This window comes from Pseudonaja textilis, chromosome Z (genome assembly GCF_049901715.1).
Source record: "Pseudonaja textilis isolate UNSWEBS1 chromosome Z, rPseTex1.2, whole genome shotgun sequence".
In the NCBI taxonomy this organism is placed as follows: Eukaryota; Metazoa; Chordata; class Lepidosauria; order Squamata; family Elapidae; genus Pseudonaja; species Pseudonaja textilis.
Window position 1 is genome coordinate 67,613,262 of NC_142008.1, and position 18,572 is coordinate 67,631,833.

At 36.0% G+C, this 18,572-nt stretch overlaps 2 protein-coding genes across 2 annotated transcripts in view; one reads left to right on the forward strand and one right to left on the reverse strand.

Annotated features, from left to right (window-relative positions):
• LOC148124062 (uncharacterized) overlaps positions 1-18,572 on the forward strand; it is a 247,060-nt gene that overhangs the window by 127,224 nt on the left and 101,264 nt on the right. The window lies entirely within an intron of this gene.
• VPS41 (VPS41 subunit of HOPS complex) overlaps positions 8,541-18,572 on the reverse strand; it is a 197,998-nt gene continuing 187,966 nt past the window's right edge. The window contains exons 26-29 of the mRNA XM_026702255.2: positions 16,244-16,343; positions 15,383-15,427; positions 12,204-12,283; positions 8,541-9,629 (exon numbers count right to left, since the gene is read on the reverse strand). Coding sequence (XP_026558040.2) covers positions 9,549-9,629; positions 12,204-12,283; positions 15,383-15,427; positions 16,244-16,343 — 306 coding nt within the window. The 3' untranslated portion in view covers positions 8,541-9,548. The remainder of the gene's footprint in view (positions 9,630-12,203; positions 12,284-15,382; positions 15,428-16,243; positions 16,344-18,572) is intronic.

Genomic DNA, 18,572 nt, shown 5'->3' on the forward strand with positions numbered 1-18,572 from the left:
ATATATTTTAAAAATAAATTTCCCCACTTGTAAAACAGGCCTAAAATTTATTATCTTCTGCAACTATTTATTCAATGTCCGTAGAGATTCTCAGTCATCCAGGTCATGGTTGTCCCAAAAGTGTTTTTTTAGGAGGTGACTGGAATTTCTTTTTTTTTTCTGTGAAGATGGTTCTATTCTCATCCAAGAAGCTTCTTCAGTTCTGATAGGATTGTGGGAAATGGAAGGATTTATATTTCTTGCAGACAGCTGATCATTTGCATCCTTTATTTACCCAACAAATTTGATCTGACATCTATCTACTTTTTTATATTATAATTTTTATTTTATTTTATAAAAGAAACCCTACTTTATATGAAAAAGAAATATATGAAAATGAAAAATAAAACTTCAAAATGTGCACTTAAAATGTGATAATAAAACAAACAGCAGAAAGGAAAAGATGGAGATCTGATCCTCCAGCCACTCTTACCAAAAATTGGAATCATTGAGATTCCTCTTCCCAAGTAGGTCCATAGTCATTGAAGGTAATCTTTGGTCATTCCTAGTTGTTGCTGTTCAAATCCACCGCCAAAAAACAGCTGTCAGCAAAATTAGCTGTTTGTCATCAGGAAAACACACCCCGGTGCTCAGCCCACCATTTTTGGAGCCATCTCTTTCCTATACACATATATATTAATATACTTTTCTCATACCTACACATTATATACATAGCGATATAGCTCCCCTAGCATTATCTTAAAAAGAGGAAATTGGGATCTTAAATTTTTTTCTTGCATACATCTATAACTTGAAGTAATTTCCGTGCTGCCCAGGGCGTTAATTGTGTTTATGTTGCTTAAATCAAAATTGGCAGGCAACAATGCAAAAGTTCAGCAAGGATTTTCTTTTTCAGAATCTGGAATCTTCTGCAGGCAAAACAGGACTTCTGCCAACCAGAAATTTTAGCTTATTGCTTTTTTCTCAGGAAACAAGTAATTCAAATGTTAACTGAAAACGATATAGAATGTGTGTATGTGACAAATTGAAGATATATATTTCTTCTTCCAGTGTTGTATGAGGATTCTTTTAGGCAAGTTCCATACCAGAATAATCCACGATTCTTGATCCAGAACCTACTTTCCAGTCCTTTTTCCATTTTTCTTCTATCTTTATTTTTATTGTGATGATTCATTGGGAAATTATATTATCGTCTGGTATATTTATTCAGATTTTTTGTTAATCAGTTTAGCATAATAATATTTAGTGTAATAGCAATTTTTATAAAAACAAGTTTTCAGTGATTTACCAAGCAAAGACTGAAATATCAATTATGTAACGATCCAGTCCAAATTGTGAAATTCATTCTTTGGTTTTGTTTATTTGTTTACTATGTGTCATAACTGAGAAAAGTCTCAATGCTTACACTAATTAAGAAGAAAAAAAATAGAGCATTAAAAATTAAAACAACCATCAAGCTAAAATTATAATTAAAATCATGAAATCTTAAATATAAAGAAAAATTACTGAACTTCTTATTATCCATCGTAAACTCTCCTGAATAGTTCAGTGTTCAAAAGCTTCTGGAAGACTAAGACTGTGGTAGCCAGATTTACGAGATTTTCCCATAAAATAGACAGCACCATCAAAAAGCAGTGCTTATGGATCTCTGCACCATACAGTAGACTTTGCAGAAAGGGAGTCTACCAATAGCTTCCAACATGATGCACACATTGGGGTGGGAAAGGGTTGATTCCATGTTTTGCAAGCTCCTTGGTAGCACAGCATATCAGGTTATAGAGGTAGCAGTTAATTACATCATGAGTTAATAGCTTGGAGCACGAATGGATTAACTCAAAAGATGCAAAATTCCCAGCTGGTTCTTTGAACATGCTGTACTTCCTGATTACTTGTAATATAAATCAGGCTGATTTTCAGAAGAGTACTAAATATGTCTTTTGGAGACTGAATCTAAAGTATTGCTTGACAAAGTCCTTGTCACCTCTTAAGTTTATCATTGTTTTTTCAGATACTCAAATTTTCATTATTATGAAGGTGAAGAATTATATTTAGGTAGGATCTGTAGGGTTTGTTATGATTTTCAAAATCCACAGGACTAAAGATTGGTGATGTATCAGGAAAAAGGTTGTGTGTGTGTGCATGTGTGTGGAAAGTTGGGGATTTTTTTAAAAGGGAAAAATAGGTATGCTGGTTTGGACTTAACAGTCCAAATATTGCACCCATGAATTTTGTACCTGCCAAGGAAAATAGGGGGCAGAGGGTTATTGCAAATCCATTAAACTGTAGAAGAAGAAAAACGAAGTTTGAATGATTATGTGAACCAAAGTACCGAAAAATTGCTGCAGGGTGGGAAGATGGAGAATGTTATAAAAACAACAGAAACAAAGAAAAAATATAAGGAAAAACAGCTGGATGACAGATTAAATAGATGGAAAACCAAAGCTTTGCATGGACAGCACTTGAAAAATGTTGAAGGAAAATGTGATGACAACTTGACATGGGCATGGCTTAAGATGGGAACCTTCAAGAAAGAAATGGAAGATTTAATACTTGCTGCTCAAGAACAAGCACTACAAACTAATGCCATGAAAGTGAAGATACAAAAAAACTCCAATAATCCAAACTGTTGGCTTTGCAATGACAAAGTCGAAACTGTTTCACATTTAATATGCGAATGAGCAAAATTGCACAAACTGATTACAAAGCTAGACAGGACCGAGTTGCTAAATTAATACACTGGTTATTATGTAAGAAATAAGACTTATCTGTATCCGAAAAGTCATGGGAATGTAAAGTGGAAAAAGTTATCAAAAATGAGAAAGTGAAGATCTTGTGGGACTTTCGAATACAGATTGTCATTTAGAATACAGCATGCCAGATATCACAGTTGTTGGAAATGTACAATTTATTTATATTGTGGTATCAGGAGACACCAAAGTTGAAGAAAAAGAACTGGAAAAAATCACAAAATATGGTGAACTGGCCATCGAAACTAAGTGATTATGGATGAAGCATGTAACAATTATATCCATTGTTATTGAGGCACTTGGTATCAGCTGGGAAAATCTACTTGATACAGAAGGATCCAGCAAAAGGGGAAACACCTGCAAATTAGAGGCCAATATCGTGTCTGCCAACCATGTTCAAGCTCCTGACTGGCATCATAGCTGACAGGATCCAGGACTACCTACAAGCAAATAACATCTTGCCAGTAGAGCAAAAAGGAAACAAATGAGGAAGCAGAGGCACAAAAGATCAGCTCCTGATCGACAAAATGATTCTAGAGAACTGCAGAAGCCGAAAAACAAATCTGCATACAACTTGGCTTGAGTACAAGAAAGCATTTGATTCACTACCACACAGCTGGATCATCAAGTGCCTGGATGTCAACGGAATATGCAAGTGTACTGGTACTTCCACTGCAAATGCAATGAAGCACTGGAAAACAGAACTGTTTATTGGAAGTGAAAGCTATGGACTGGTCAACATCAAAGGATGTTGGATAGGAAAACAAGGAAACTGATGACCATACACTATGCATTGCACCTGCATAGTGACGTTGATAGGCTAAATTTGCCCAGAAAAGCAGGGGGGTGAAGTGAAGCAAACAGTCGAAGAAGAGAAACATGCTCTGGCAGATTATGTGAAAGACAGTATTGAACCAGCTTTGATGGAGGTCAACAAGAGGAAGCTGCTCAAAGTGCAGCAAAGCAAGAATCAATATAGGAAAACAGCGATACAAACTTGGGCTGACAGCTGGTGTAACAAAGCACTGCATGGACAGTTCCTTGAAAAGATCCAAGGAAAAGTAGATAAGGAAAAGACCTGGTTATGACTGACCAATGGAACACTGAAGAAACAGAAGGCCTGATTCTTGCAGCCCAAGAACAAACCATCAGAACGAAAGCAATCAAAGCCAGAATAGAAAAATCTGCTGATGACCCCAAATGCAGACTCTGCAAAGAAGCGGATGAAACCATCGATCACATACTGAGCTGTTGCAAGACTATCGCTCAGACTGATTACAAACAACATCACAACACAGTGGCTCAGATGGTCCACTGGAACTTGTGTCACAACTACCATCTATCTGCCTGTAGCAAAGAACTAGTGGGATCATAAGCCTAAAAATGTGGTCAAAAATGAGCATGCAAAACTACTATGAGACTTCCAAATACAGACTGACAAAGTTTTGGTACACAATACCCCGGATATCATGATTGTGGAGAAGAAAAAAGTGTGGATCGTCGACATTGCCATACCTGGTGACAGCAGAATCAACAAGAAACAACTTGAAAAATTCACCAGATATCAGGACTTAAGAATCGAACTGCAGAGACTGGCATAAACCAGTGTAGGTGGTTCCACTTGGCACACTGGGTGCTGTGCCTAAAGATCTAGGAAAGCACTTAAAAACAATTGGCACTGATAAGATCACCATTGGTCAATTGCAGATGGCCACCTTACTGGGATCTGCTCACATAATCCGCCAATACATCACACAGTCCTAAACACTTGGGAAGTGTTCAATTAGTGATTTGTGATATGAAACCCAGTATAGTTATCTCATTTGCTGTGTACACAGTCATTTTTGTATAATAATAATAATAATAATAATAATAATAATAATAATAATAATAATAATAGTTTTTAAAAGTTCAGTTGACTTAATTTCATGTTTAACCTCTGACTAACAAAATGGATGAATTAAGGCTACAGATTGCAAAGACTAAATTCATTAAGAACTGTGTTTTGCTAATCACAAAAACTTGGCTTCATTCATTCATTCCAGATGGAAGCTGTTGAGCTGGAAGGCTACTTAGCTCACTGGCAGGACAGGAGTAGAGATTCTGGCAAGATCAAAGGGGGAGGTTTAAGCCTTTGTTTGTACAAAAGCTGGTGTATCAATACAAAGACTGTAGACAGCCACTGCTCCATAGATCTGGAGTATGACTCTTAAATATAGACCCATATATCTTCCATGGGAATTCAGCATGGTTTTGATTACTGCAGTCTATATCCCACCTGATGCCAATGCTACCATAGCTTTGGGATTCTTGTATAACATTGTTAGTAATCAGCGGAATCAGTATCCTGATGCTGTGCATATCAAGCAGATTTAAAAGAAGTGCTCCCTAAATTCTATCAGCATGTTAAGTTTGCTACAAGAGGAGCAAACATATTGGACAAAGTATATACCAACATCAAACATGGCTATAAGGTTATACAATTACCACATTTGGGACAATCAGACCATATGTCACTGCTTTTAGCACCAGCGTACATCCCTATTAGGAGATGCCTATAATAAGGACAGTAAAATCTTGGCCAGAAGATGCTTCCCAACAACTTCAGGATTGTTTTGAGAACGCAAATTGGAACATCTTTTACCACCCTGACCTAGAGGTGCGCACTGCAACTGTTCTGTGGTATATCAAACACTGCACAGATAGTATCACTGTGGATAAACATATTAGGATCTATCCAATCAGAAAACCTGGATGACCAAGGAAGTCCAGTGCCTCTTGTGTGACAGGACCAAGACCTTTAGGTCTGGTGATGGGGCAAGATACAGTGTTGCCAGAGCTAATCTGAAGAAAAGTATTCAAAAGGCCAAGACTGATAATAAGAGGAAGATTGAGGATAATTTTTATAGCAATAACATGAGGCAGGTGTGGCGTGGGATTCAACAAATTACAAACCATCAACCAACCAATGTCATCCCTGCTGAGGAGGATGCTTCATTGGCTGAGGAACTGAGTCATTTCTTTGCTCGCTTTGAAGTGGAGACATTAGAGACAGTTAAAATACAACCACCAGCCAAATGTAGCTTCCACCTCATTGTGGAGGAACAGGACATGAGGAGCATTCTGAGGAACAGGAGGTGAGGAGCACCCTAGAAAGGCTGCTGGTCCTGACGGTATCTCTAGCCGAGTGCTTAAAGACTGTGCTGATCAGTTGGCTGGAGTCTTTACCAGGATCTTCAATCGGTCTTTACCCCAGTCTACTATTCCATCTTGTTTGAAGGCTTCCACTACTGTTCCACTGCCAAAGAAGTTCCCTATCAATAACCTCAATGATTACAGACCAGTGGCACTCACTCACTATCATCATGAAGTGCTTTGAGAAATTGGTCTGCCGGCACATCATTTCTGGTCTTCCGCACACATTTGATAAACACCAGTTTGCATACAGAAGAAATAGGTCTACAGAGGATGATATAGCCATCACTTTTCACATTACTCTGACTCACCTAGAACAGTGGGGGGTTATGTGAGGATGCTTTTTGTAGATTTTAGTTCTGCATTTAACTCAATTCTTCCACATAGACTAATGTCTATACTTCTGGACTTTGGCCTTTCTTATTCAATCTGTCTTTGGATTTCCTGTCTGGCCCCTCACAGAGGGTCAGATTAGGTAATCATACCTCTTCAGCCCTTATTCTTAACACTAGTACACCATAGAGTTGCGTGTTGAGTCCCTTATTCTGTACTCTTTATGTGCATGACTGCATTCAACTCATGCTAGTAATAATATTGCTAAATTTGCAGATGATACAACAGTGGTGGGACTTATCCCCAGGAGGTGATGAGGTGGACCGGTTGCTTTTGTGGTGTGGAGACAGTAATTTAGTCCTCAACACCAATAAGAACAAGGAGCTTATAGTGACTATAGAAGGAACAGATCAGACATCCAGCCCTTGCTTATCAATGGAGACCGAGTGGAGCAAGTGGCCAGTTTTAAGTTTGCAGCACTGGTCAAAAGGGCTCAGCAGAGATTATACTACCTGAGACTTCTCAGAAAACAACAACTGAATGAAAAACTTCCACCTTCTACCTCTGCACCATAGAGAGTATCTTTACTGCACCTCTGTATGGTTTGCCAATTGCACAGTGGCAGATAGGAAAGCACTCCAGAGGGTTAACGTCATTGCCCAGAAGATCATTGGTTGCCCTCTTTGCAAGAGCTTTATAGCTCCCGCTGCCTTAAAAAAGTTCAAAACATTCTCAAAGATCCATCTCATCCTGGGCACCCTTTTTTTGAACTATTACCATCTGGCAGATGGTACAGAATAATAAAAACAAGCACAAATAAGCTGAAAAACAGCTTCTATCCCAGGGCAGTAGCTCTTTTGAATTCAACTGTATAGTGCAGTGTTGGTGGGGTGTTGAGGGTTTTCGGTTGAATGTGTGGAGGGTGAAGGATGTGTGTTTGTGTTTATTTTCATGGTAATGGTCATGATGTGCACTGAAGATAGTGTTTGATTTCATTGTACGAGGTGCAATGACAATAAACTAAACTAAATTAATGAATAAAAGAAATAATATAGAAGTAGAAATAATAAAGGTGGACAATAAAACCTATAAAATAAAACAATAAAACCTAGTCATTTCAACAAATTTTTAAGAGATAAATAAGAACAGGTATTTATGTGGATTATGAGACCATGACATAAAAGTTGATCCTCATTATTTATAGATTACTTGGAATTTGCCTACATGGTAGAACTTATTTGCAACTCAAATATCCACATTGGCAGCATTTTCATGGTCATTATTCCTCTACAGAGTAATTAAAAAATTGAGTCATTCAATCTGCATGTTCCATTTGAGGTTTAGTACTGCATTAACTAGTTCAGTGTTTGTGATGATTTTATAGAATATAACTGCCACAAATGAGAATTAATTTTAAAAATAAGTTTGTTATGTATTGTCTATTGTTATTAATTGTTGTTGTTTTAATACCATTTTCAGGATTTTAAGCTTCTTGAAGTCAGTTAAATATGAGCCTAGGAAAAAAATAAACAAGATTTGGAAACACTTTACACAGTGAACAATAGATTAGCAATACTTCAATCACTTCTTTAATACCTTCTACCATTAGCCACACCCAGAAACCCATGTTCTCTCTTTATGTCTGATATACTTCCAGAAAGCTCTAAACTACCAATTTTCCATAAAAAAATCAGTTAATTTGTATTTTGAAGAGCATAGGGGAATCTCCATTTGAAATGGGATGTTTAAATTTAAAATGGGCCATGTTTTACATATCATCTGACATCTTATAAGGTCTCCTGATTATGTGCAATGCATATTTAATCTATCATTGTACTCAGTCGCACATCTAAATTGTCTGCCCCAAACCCTTTCATACAGAGAAAAGTCCCATTAATTTCAATGTTCTACTTGGACAAATGGATTATTTGTGGTCATGCAGGAAACATACACAGACAAAGTAAATAAAACTTTAGAAAGATGCTCTATACCAGATGAAAGTCATCAACCTGATTCATCACTTAGTGCCTATAGTTCTTTTCATCAAAGAAGCTACAAGATTGATTAGGATACAGATTAAGATCTTTTACATTAAAGCATCTCCCTGTTTACTGATATATGTAAAAAATAATTATGAGCTTCTTATAGATCTTCATTCATATTCTATTGCTTTACTAACTGAGTGAATGTAAAAAATGTCATTTTTTCTTTATTAATCCCATAGTAAGTTCTAAGCACTTATCTACAAATTATATTCTTTAAAAGTTCATTTAAAGCATGTCTTTATTGAAAATTTAACACATAAATACATGGATATTGTTTAACAATCTGTTATCCATTTCCACTATAACTTTGTCCAGCCTCGTTACTTTTTGAATGTTCTGTACCTAGAGGATCAGCAGCTGCTCTTTGTTTATTTCTTCCACAAATTACTAATATATTTGAATAGTTCAAGCCAGAAGTGAGGAAAAGTACATTCTTGAGACCTGCTTAGCATCATTTTCATTTTGAAAAAAATCATAAAAGATAACTATCATAGCTAACTAATAGAAGTTTGATCAGCCTCTTCTGCTGAAATCTTTCTAGAAGTTTAAATTATAATTTTCATCATCCTGTATTTTCAATGGTCAATGATACTAGGATCAGTTGTTCTCTGAATTAGTTCTGTAAATTCCTAAGGGATTCCAAGTGTATGTAATAGCACAATAAATTTGCCTAACCCTTTAAATATAATATATAATTCTAAAGATTAGATTATTTCAAGTGACAAAAGGGAAAATCTTGTCTTTAAGCTTTTTAAAGGCACCTGCCTGCATCTAGTATCACTGGAATATTTAAATATGTAAGCTACTGACTGTCTTGCTACCAACAAAAACTGTTTGGAATCCTCAGAAGAAAAAAATGAGTAATATCTAAATGGCAACTAATGTTTGAACCTGTCCATAAATATAGATTCAAAATGCATTCTGCATAACATGATTTAGTTTGCAGTCATACTGTATCAATACTATTAATTTTTCCATAGACATTTATATTATGTTATATAAGTTTGGCCAAACAGGTGACCAATTTGAACTGCAGCAATAATGAGTCGGTAACAATAGCCTGCATGTGGTCATAGGACTTCAAATTTGTATAGGAAATATCAGTGAGATGTAAGATTAAAGGTCATATATAGTTAAATAAAGAAAGATATATATGAAGTGCTGTTTTTTTGTCCCACATGAAAGCAGTCACATACACAGACAGATGTTTTTGATATGCCATAGAAGGTTATTTTTTCATCTCCAAGATGGCGCTGCCTGGCCCACGGTGTTTAGCACTGCAAATATTACAGAAGTGTAATGAAGATTCCTGGAAATAAAAAAAAAAAAGATTGGTTTTATAATATTACTGCATATTTGGCAGCAAATGAAAGCAAAACATCTGACAAGATTATGACATTTTTTTTAGAAGTGCAACCAACAGAATTGAAATAAGAGATTATAGTTGTTTTGTTTGTTTTATTTAATAAAGGTAGAAGTATAAAAGAGAAAATTTGGCCAGAGCATTACAACATTCATTCTTAAGTAAAAATTCATATACATAGTCTATGGTTCAAATCCATTAGGTTTGCCAAATTAGTTAAGTGTCCAGTGAACTTTGGATTTCATTTCCTTCTCTCTTTTTTGCATACGTGTGTGTGGGTGTATATGTGTGTGTGTATACTAATAACATATATTTAATATAAATAGCTACATGCTTAATGACTGAAATTACGACAGACCCACAAAGTTATGACCCATCCTCAAAATTACAGCTGCCACACAACAACCTCCCAGCCCATGGTGCTTGGCAACTGGCTTGCATTTACAACTGGCTGCAACATCCTGCAGTCACATAACTGATTTGTGATATTTTTTGGTCAGTTTCCAGCAAAAAAGAAACAAAATGCTCTTCGCAACCATATGATAATCACTGCTGATGTTAAGCAAATCATATGGCTGTGAAGGAATTCCATTTATGACTATCATAAAAAAGATTGTAAACTTGAGTCAGTGACCCACTTAATGACTCCAATGACTGGAGATTCTTTCAGTTTGTTAAGTGAGGATTACCTGTATCTCACAATATTTTATTATATTGCTTTATTATATATCATGTCTCAGTGGCACAGTGGTTAGAGTGCAGTACTGTAAACTACTTCTGCTGGCAGTCACCTGCCTGCAATTTGACAGATTGAATCCCATCAGGCTCAAGGTTGATTCAGCCTTCCATTCTTCTGAGGTAGGTAAAATGAGGACTCAGATAGTTGGAGGCAATATGCTAACTCTGTAAACTGCTTAGAGAGGGCTGTAAAGCACTATAAAGCAGTATATAAATCTAAGTGCTATTGCTATTGCTATGTTCATATTCTTTGAATTACAGGCTTTAATATAATTAGAAACCACTTATGATAGCCGTTTACTTTAAGGATGATGGATTGTACTGTTGTTTGAGAAGCACAAATTCAGATTTCCGTTGCATGAATGGGGTTAGTCAAATGCTTTTTAAAAGATTAATCAATATTTATGAAATGTGCTCAGTATGAAATATGACACCTTACTCTGTGATCAGCTTCACTGATTCTCAGTTTGCTTCTAGATGCGATTCACTATGCTAGTTATTACCAATAAAGCCTTACAGAGCAAAGAGTCTGGTTACTGGGGGACTGTTTGTCTCCCATAGCATCTGTCTGGTTGATTAAATGTGGCAGGATTGAAGTGCTCTGGATATCTTCAATTAAACAATAATCTATAAAAAACCCAACATTTTCTCTACTGTAGCTCATGCCCTCTAGAATCAGATTCCTCTAAAATCTGGATGGCCCCCACCTTGTTGGTATTTCAGAGAGCTTTGAAGATTTGGTTTTGTATCCAGGCCTTTGGCAAGGGTGATTGAGGCCCCCTTCCACAAAACATGGGTGTGGTTTGGATGTTGCCTGGTTTGTGCTATGTTTTGTTCTTTGTTTTTATCATTGTATTATTTTATGTCCTGTGTTTTTATCTGCAAACTATCCGGAGTGATTGAGAATCAAGGTATAAAATTAAATGAATAAATGTCTCCCAAACATATACAACCATATACAACTGGGTTTATTTACTCCAGTAACAAAATAACAGTTGTAATCTTAAAATCTACAACTTGAATTTCAACACTGCAAAACACGTGAAAATATTCCATATTTATTTTTGAGAAGATGCTTAAATATAGGGAGAAATAGAATATAAATGTACTTCAGTTCTTAGAAATGAAATTGATCTTGCTCAAGAGGACTCTAATATTTTGCCTGTTAACTGCAAGGAATAAGCTGGTTAAAATCACTTCTGTGATTCAAGACAGGAATTAATTAGAAAATGACTTCTCCAATAATCTTTTCAGTCCCAGAAGTAATTGTCACTGAACTGATTGAGAATCCCAGTTAAATATGTACAATATTGCAACATGCATTTTGAGTGCTAAATTATGCAACAAGTATTTTGACCCTATTGTGGGAAAATCATTTTTTTTCCACAGATTAAAATGCCTCCCTAACCATTCAATCATTAAACTAGTAGGTTTTACTAAAGCTATCAAAATATATGCAGCTTACTAGATAATTTGATTTTTAAGTGCCCATACTATTAAAGAAACCTTTTGTTAAAGTTTCCTTTTGCTATCTGAGTTACAATTAGATTCATAGAATAATACAACTGTTAAAAAAACACAGTGTATTATACAGATGGAAGTGGGAAAAGAAAGATTATTTTGCATCACCTTAATATTGTAACTTGCAACTCCTGCACAGATCCAGGTAAGAATTAATAATAATCCTCAGTAAACACATGCTCTTCTCAGTAGCTGGCAAAAATATTTCATTTGTCCTTTTGCCTTTGACTAGGATACAAATAGATTAAACTGGTCACTTACTGTGTTAGGTTCAGGAAAACATTCTTTGTGGAACATATGCCTGCAATGAAATACTATTACACTGAAAGATTTAGATGCATCTGGCAAGGGAAAAGAGAAAAATACATGATGTACAGTAATGTAAGTAACAAAAATCAGCAAAAGATTGTACTATGACAAAATATTAATACTTTGTTAATGAGGAGATATTTATGAACATTTTCAAATTTCTTTTACCAATCAGATAAACTGAGTTTTGTTTGTGCATTTATGGAGATATCCTGTAACTATGTAGCATTATGTGGAAATGCTAATATCTGAAAGTCCTTAGAAATACCATGACGTTTTCTACTGTTTATGGCTTTGTCCACGAAAAAATATCTTATAATGTTCTGTGATTGTGACTACATCTTTGAGTCAATCCTAACTCCTGATGATTACAGTCCATGTAATTTTTAGCATTTTCAGAAGTGGTTTCCCATTGCCTACTTCCTAAGACTTTTGATCCTAGTGCCTTTAACCACTATACCATACTGGCTCTCTAATATCCTCCTTATAAATGCAAATATTCCCTACCCCTCCCCAAAAATCTTTATTAAGAACCCCATTCTTTTAAAAACATTCCTTAGGCAATCTAATGAAAGTATCTTGTAATATTGTGATTCCATTGTTGGCAGTTGAAGATAAAATAATATTTATCAGGAACAGAGATTATTTTTCTTCTTGAAAAAGTCATGTTTATCCATGGAAGCAGGTAGACATTACGATTCCAAGATGAACACACGTTGTGAGAAATTAACTAGATATGACACATCTAGATTAGTAAAATATCCTATCTTGAGATCTCTTTCCATAAAATGGATTATTTTGGCCTCTTGAAATACAGCAGTGAAATTCAAAATCATCCATTATTTCTTTTCCTACTTAATTTTATATAGCTTCTCAATTTGATTAAATAGTAATTAATTTGTTAATGAATGGTGAAATTGCACAGTCATACTGTAAATGGGATTTCTTTATTATATAAAATACCATAGCCCTAATCTTTTTTAAAAGGAAGCAAAGGTAATTGGATTATTACTAACTCTGGGAGGCAACATTTTGATAGCAGAGACTACAGTTATGAATTTTGGAGAACCATGGGCTACAAAGCTAGGATACTTTCATATTTGGAACTGAAGTGTACTGTCTTCTTAATTCTGCAAAATTTCTAAAAGGAGTCTTGTTGTAAGTCGAGAACTACCTATAAATTGAAATATTTTATATATCTCTTGAAGCAATACCAACCATTTCAAGCAAGTATCAGAAAGGGTTCAATGGTATTAGAAAGGATCACATTTAGATTACTCAACATTTTTGTTTGAATTTATGTGAGAAATAATGCAAATGGAAAAGAAGAGAAGATATGGCTAGGTTTACTGGTGGGGCACTAAAAGAACATTTCTAAGAACTAATATTACAGCAACCAGATATTCTAAACCAGTGATTCCCAAAGTGAGTCGTACCACCCCCTGGGCACTAAGAGGCAAGGGGGGTGGCAGAAGCATGTTGGAGGTGGGCCCCTCACAGGGTGCAATTCAGGGGTGGGATTCTATTGGTTCATTACCATTCCTGGTAGTTTGGAGAACCGGGAAAATGGGCCCCTGACTGGCCCAACATCTCTCCGCCTGCTCCTCCGTTCCTTGCCCAGTCAGTCCTTACTGCACATGCGTGACATCGCATGCATCGCTGATGGCCACAGTGGCATGTTGGAGAAGTGGAGCAGCAAAGTTGGAGGTAAGTAATTTTCACTGCAAAAAGCCTCCAGACGCCGTGTCTTTTTTTCAGTGTGGCTGCAGTCCAGCCGTATCGAAAAAAACATGTGGTGACTGCAGGCTTTTTGCAATTAAAATTACTGACTTCTGGCTTTGCTCTGCTTCTCCAATGCACCACTGCCCCCGCATTCTAGGCACCAGCCAGGCAGGTTAATCCCATTGACTGCTGTACTACTCCGCTCGGACTTACTTGAGCAAGTCCCTCTAGTGCAGTGGGCTCAATAGGGTGGATCTGCGGGCCGGCACCTAGAATGTGGCCGCAGCAGCACATTGGAGAAGCAGAGTAAAGTGGAGGTTGGTAATTTTTGCTGCAAAAAGCCTCCGACCGCCGCAGAGGAAGGTAAAGTCAAGGCCATGGGATGACGAAAGAGGTGGTCGTGGAAGAGGAAACGGGGCCTCTGAACGGGGAAACAGGGTGATGCAGGATTAGCCCAGGCCTTTGACAGATTAGGCCATGCCTGCCTGGGCAGAAAATAGGTAGATAGGTTAGGGAAGGGACAGAGAGAGACAGAAAGAGAGAAAGAGAGAGAAAGCAAAAGAGAGAAGGAACAGACAAGAAAGTAAAGAAATAAAAAGGGAGAGAGAAAGGAAGAAAAGGGATAGACAAAGAAAGGGGGATGGAAGGAAGGGACAGAAAGAGAGAGGGGGAAAAGAAAGAGAGAAGGAAAGAGAGAAAAAAGACAGCTAGTGAAAGAAAGAAAGAGGGAGGGAAGGAGGAGAAAGTGAATGGGATAGGGAGGGAAGGAGGGAGGGAGGGAGAGAAAGAGAGAGAGGGAAAGGGAAAAAGAAGGAAGAGACAAGAAAGAAAAAAGGGAAAGAAAAAGAGAGAAAGGAAGAAAATGGATAGACAAAGAAAGAGGGGGGAATGGAAGGAAGAGACAGAAAGAAAGAGAAAGAAAGAAAGAAAGAAAGAAAGAAGAAAGAAAGAAAAGAAAGAAAGGGAGAGAGGGAGGAGAAAGTGAATGAGATATCTAGTCCAACCACTTGCTTCAGCAGGGTTAGAAGGGAGTGTGTGTGTTTGTGTGTGTGCGCGCGAGTGCGCGCAAGCACCCGCACATGGCTGTCAAAACTCCAAAAACAGGTCAAGTTGCTCTGGGGAGGTCAGTCATAAATTAGAACACTTGCTAAGCAATCGGCCATTAAGCAAGGACCACTTGTATTTGGTTTGCCAGTCACCTGGCCACGCCCACCCAGTCATGTGATCACCAAACCACACCCACCCGATTATGTGACCAGCAAGCCACGCCCAGCCAGTGGGCACTGAGGATGAGTTTATAGCACCAAAGGGGCGGTGGACTGAAAAAGTTTGGAAACCACTGTTCTAAACAGATTCCAGCCAGAACACGTACAATATAGTGAATGCAAAGTACGGCCATATAATCCCACCTGTAGGCAGTATAGGAGATAGGCATATTTCACAGATATTTTCCTCTATAAGAAAAAATAATGAAATACAAAGGTTAATATAATATATTGGTTTCTTTTTTGAGCAGTAATTCTCAAAGTTGAAAAATCTTTAGTAGTCCTTGACTTATAACCATTTGTTTAGTAACCATTTGAAGTTACAACAGCATTGAAAAAAGTTAATTTAGTGCCATTTTTTACATGTACAACTATTGCAGTATCTCCATGGTCACATGATCAAAATGTGGATGCTTGGCAACTGACATGCATTTATGATGGTTGCAATGTTCCAGGGTCATGTAATTACTATTTATAACCTTCCCAACCAGTTTCCAACAAGCAAAGTGAATGGGGGAAGCTAGATTTGCTTAAGCAATGCATGATTCAATTAACAACTGTGGCAAGAAAGGTCATAAATTGGGAGAAAATTCACATAATTGCTTTGCTTAGCAACAGCAACTTTGGGCTCAATTGTTGTTATCAACCAAGGATTACTTGTATAAGAAAAATAGGTTTTGATATCAATGAAAATATTAATATATATTCGGTGCCTATAAATATCTCATGATATTTGGTAGACTAAATCTCATGATATTTGGTAGACTAAATAATACAATTGAGAAATCATACGCTCAACTATTGTTGTAGCAAATAAAATACTTACCTCATAAATCTGTTAGTTGAATGAAATGAGAGATAATCCCAAAAACTCTTCAACTGCCAAGATAGGTTTTAATAGAAGAGAATATGTGTAGCTCAGGGATAAACTGTGAAGTCCTTGGTGCTCAGAGAGCTCAGAGATAGACTTATATTTTAGTATTTGCAACGATTTATAGAACTTACCATCCACAAGCAGTCCACGCATTTGTGTTCGGTGCATCTTTTTCAATAATGAAAGAGAATCAGCCACAAGAATCTTCTTGCAACCTTCTCGAAGCAAAATCTAAAAAGGACAAAGACACAACTATATGATAATTTGTAAACAGGCTTTCAAATCTTATTACTAAGTCTAAATATTATCACTAAAGACAAGGATTTTTGGAGCTTTAAAAAAGGAATAATTAGAATTAAGCATTATCAATGTTAAATATGTGCCATCGTACTTAATTATATGTAGAATCCTACTAGAATTTCAGGATAAAACTTTTTCTATAAGTTTCCTTAAAAAAGACATGGATATCTGCAAATGACCTATTCTTATTTTCTGATACATTTTAATGTCATTTTTGACAACAGCATTTAATGTCATTTTTGACAACAGCATTTACATTTTCTTAATAATCATTTGCATTATAATAAATGAAATCTGTACCAGTAGCAATATAACCTTCTAACAAAGAGCTACCGAATCAAATTTAGATGAAATTTCCTAATTGGTTAATCAATTAAATTTTATTTAATCTTTTACATTAGTGATATCTATTGTTCCTTCTTATTGCAATGTTTTTCATTCTATCTCTTGTTTAAAATTTCCTTTTTCTAAAGCTTTGCCTTTGAAGAATAAGAGATTAATTATTCCCAAATTATTATTTGAAGCCATGCACTAATGGCAGTTTATTTGGGTTTGGACCAAGTAATCAAAAGGAGAAATAAAAGCAAGTGTCTGAACATTTTTAATAATTTTTAAGAACAATGGGGAACAGAATAATGTATGTGGTTTCCTCCACTCTAATATTGCTTGCAAAGTCATTAAAAGCCATGTTAATGGTATTTCCTGTAAATTCAAAAAGTGATTTCAGAACATTGAGGAGTAATAGTGGTTTTTCGTTATTGATGTTTATTTCCTTTAGATTAGTTCAGTGTTACCATTGAAGTCCACATTTCTTAAGAGTAGCTGAATTAGGAGAATAAACATATAATGTTTATGTGTTACATAAATGATACCAGAAATTTTGCATGGGTTTTATAAAGAGCAAAGTAGAATTATCACTGAATACTGATGATGAAGAAATGATCAGACACAGTAAATAATATGAATAGTTGATAACAAATAAAAGATAAATGAGAATTGTAACAGTAAACAGTAGATCCTAACTAAATAGAGAGATAAATGAAAGTTTATCTGTCAAATAAGTGGAGGAGCCAACTTGGCCTGAAAAATCCCTGCTAGTTGAAAAATGAATACCTGAAAGTTAAAGAAAGCAAGAATATATTTATGTAAAATTTAGTTTACCAGAGTGTTAGAAATCCTACAGCTCACCCTGAAAGATCATTTTTTTCATAATTTATGAAAGCAAAATATTCATGTTCTTTGAAAGTTTTGCATGCACGGCTGTTGAAAATACAGGATCTTTGTGTGTGCGTGTATGCACGTACGTGCTTGTGTGCACATGTGAAATGTCAAAATTAGGAAATTATTGCTTTACTGCTTAAAATTCAATGTAATCTTACTCACCCTGGCAGACTTGTCAGAGTGCTGATTGTGATTTAATTATAATAAGAAAATACTGCCAGTGAAACAGCAATTTATTTTCTACTAGCTAAATACTGCTCCAAGGCATGTGTCACTTTTGATGCATGAGTGGCTCTACTTTTAAGAGAATGCACAATTTTATGGCTATATACATTAAACTACAGTTGTCAGTACTCTACTTTATTTATGATTTAATATTCACTTCATTGAATAGTGAGATATAAAATTCATTGAATAGTGAGATATAAAATAGTGAAATATGAAAGAAATTTTTAGAATGCAGCTTTAACTTACTTACTTTTTTAATTCCAGATAGACAACTTTGTCTTGCCCTGCCACGAATATTAGGACACCATCTCATAGGCTTAAATTATTGTCAGTGAGGACAATGGCATTACCAAATGTAGTGATCTTCATGCTACTTTTATAAATACAGTGGAAGCACGCTACCTAATGCAAACGACATCTTAATGACAGTATTGCCGGAGCCATATTGTCCAATTTTGTCCAAATTTCATGAGTTTCCTTTGAATGAGGGGCTATCAGTGTATAAATCAAATAATGAACACAGGTGATGATTTGGCAGTTATTATACCCATACTTGATGTTGCCTTGATAACCATTTTTTTCAAAGAATCATAGTGCTGATATGGATCTTAGATGTACTCTGCTCTAACTCTTGCTTAGTATAATATCTTCTAAAGGAATTCAGATAGATGGTTATTGGATTTCTATTTGAAGATCTCCAAGTAAAATGAA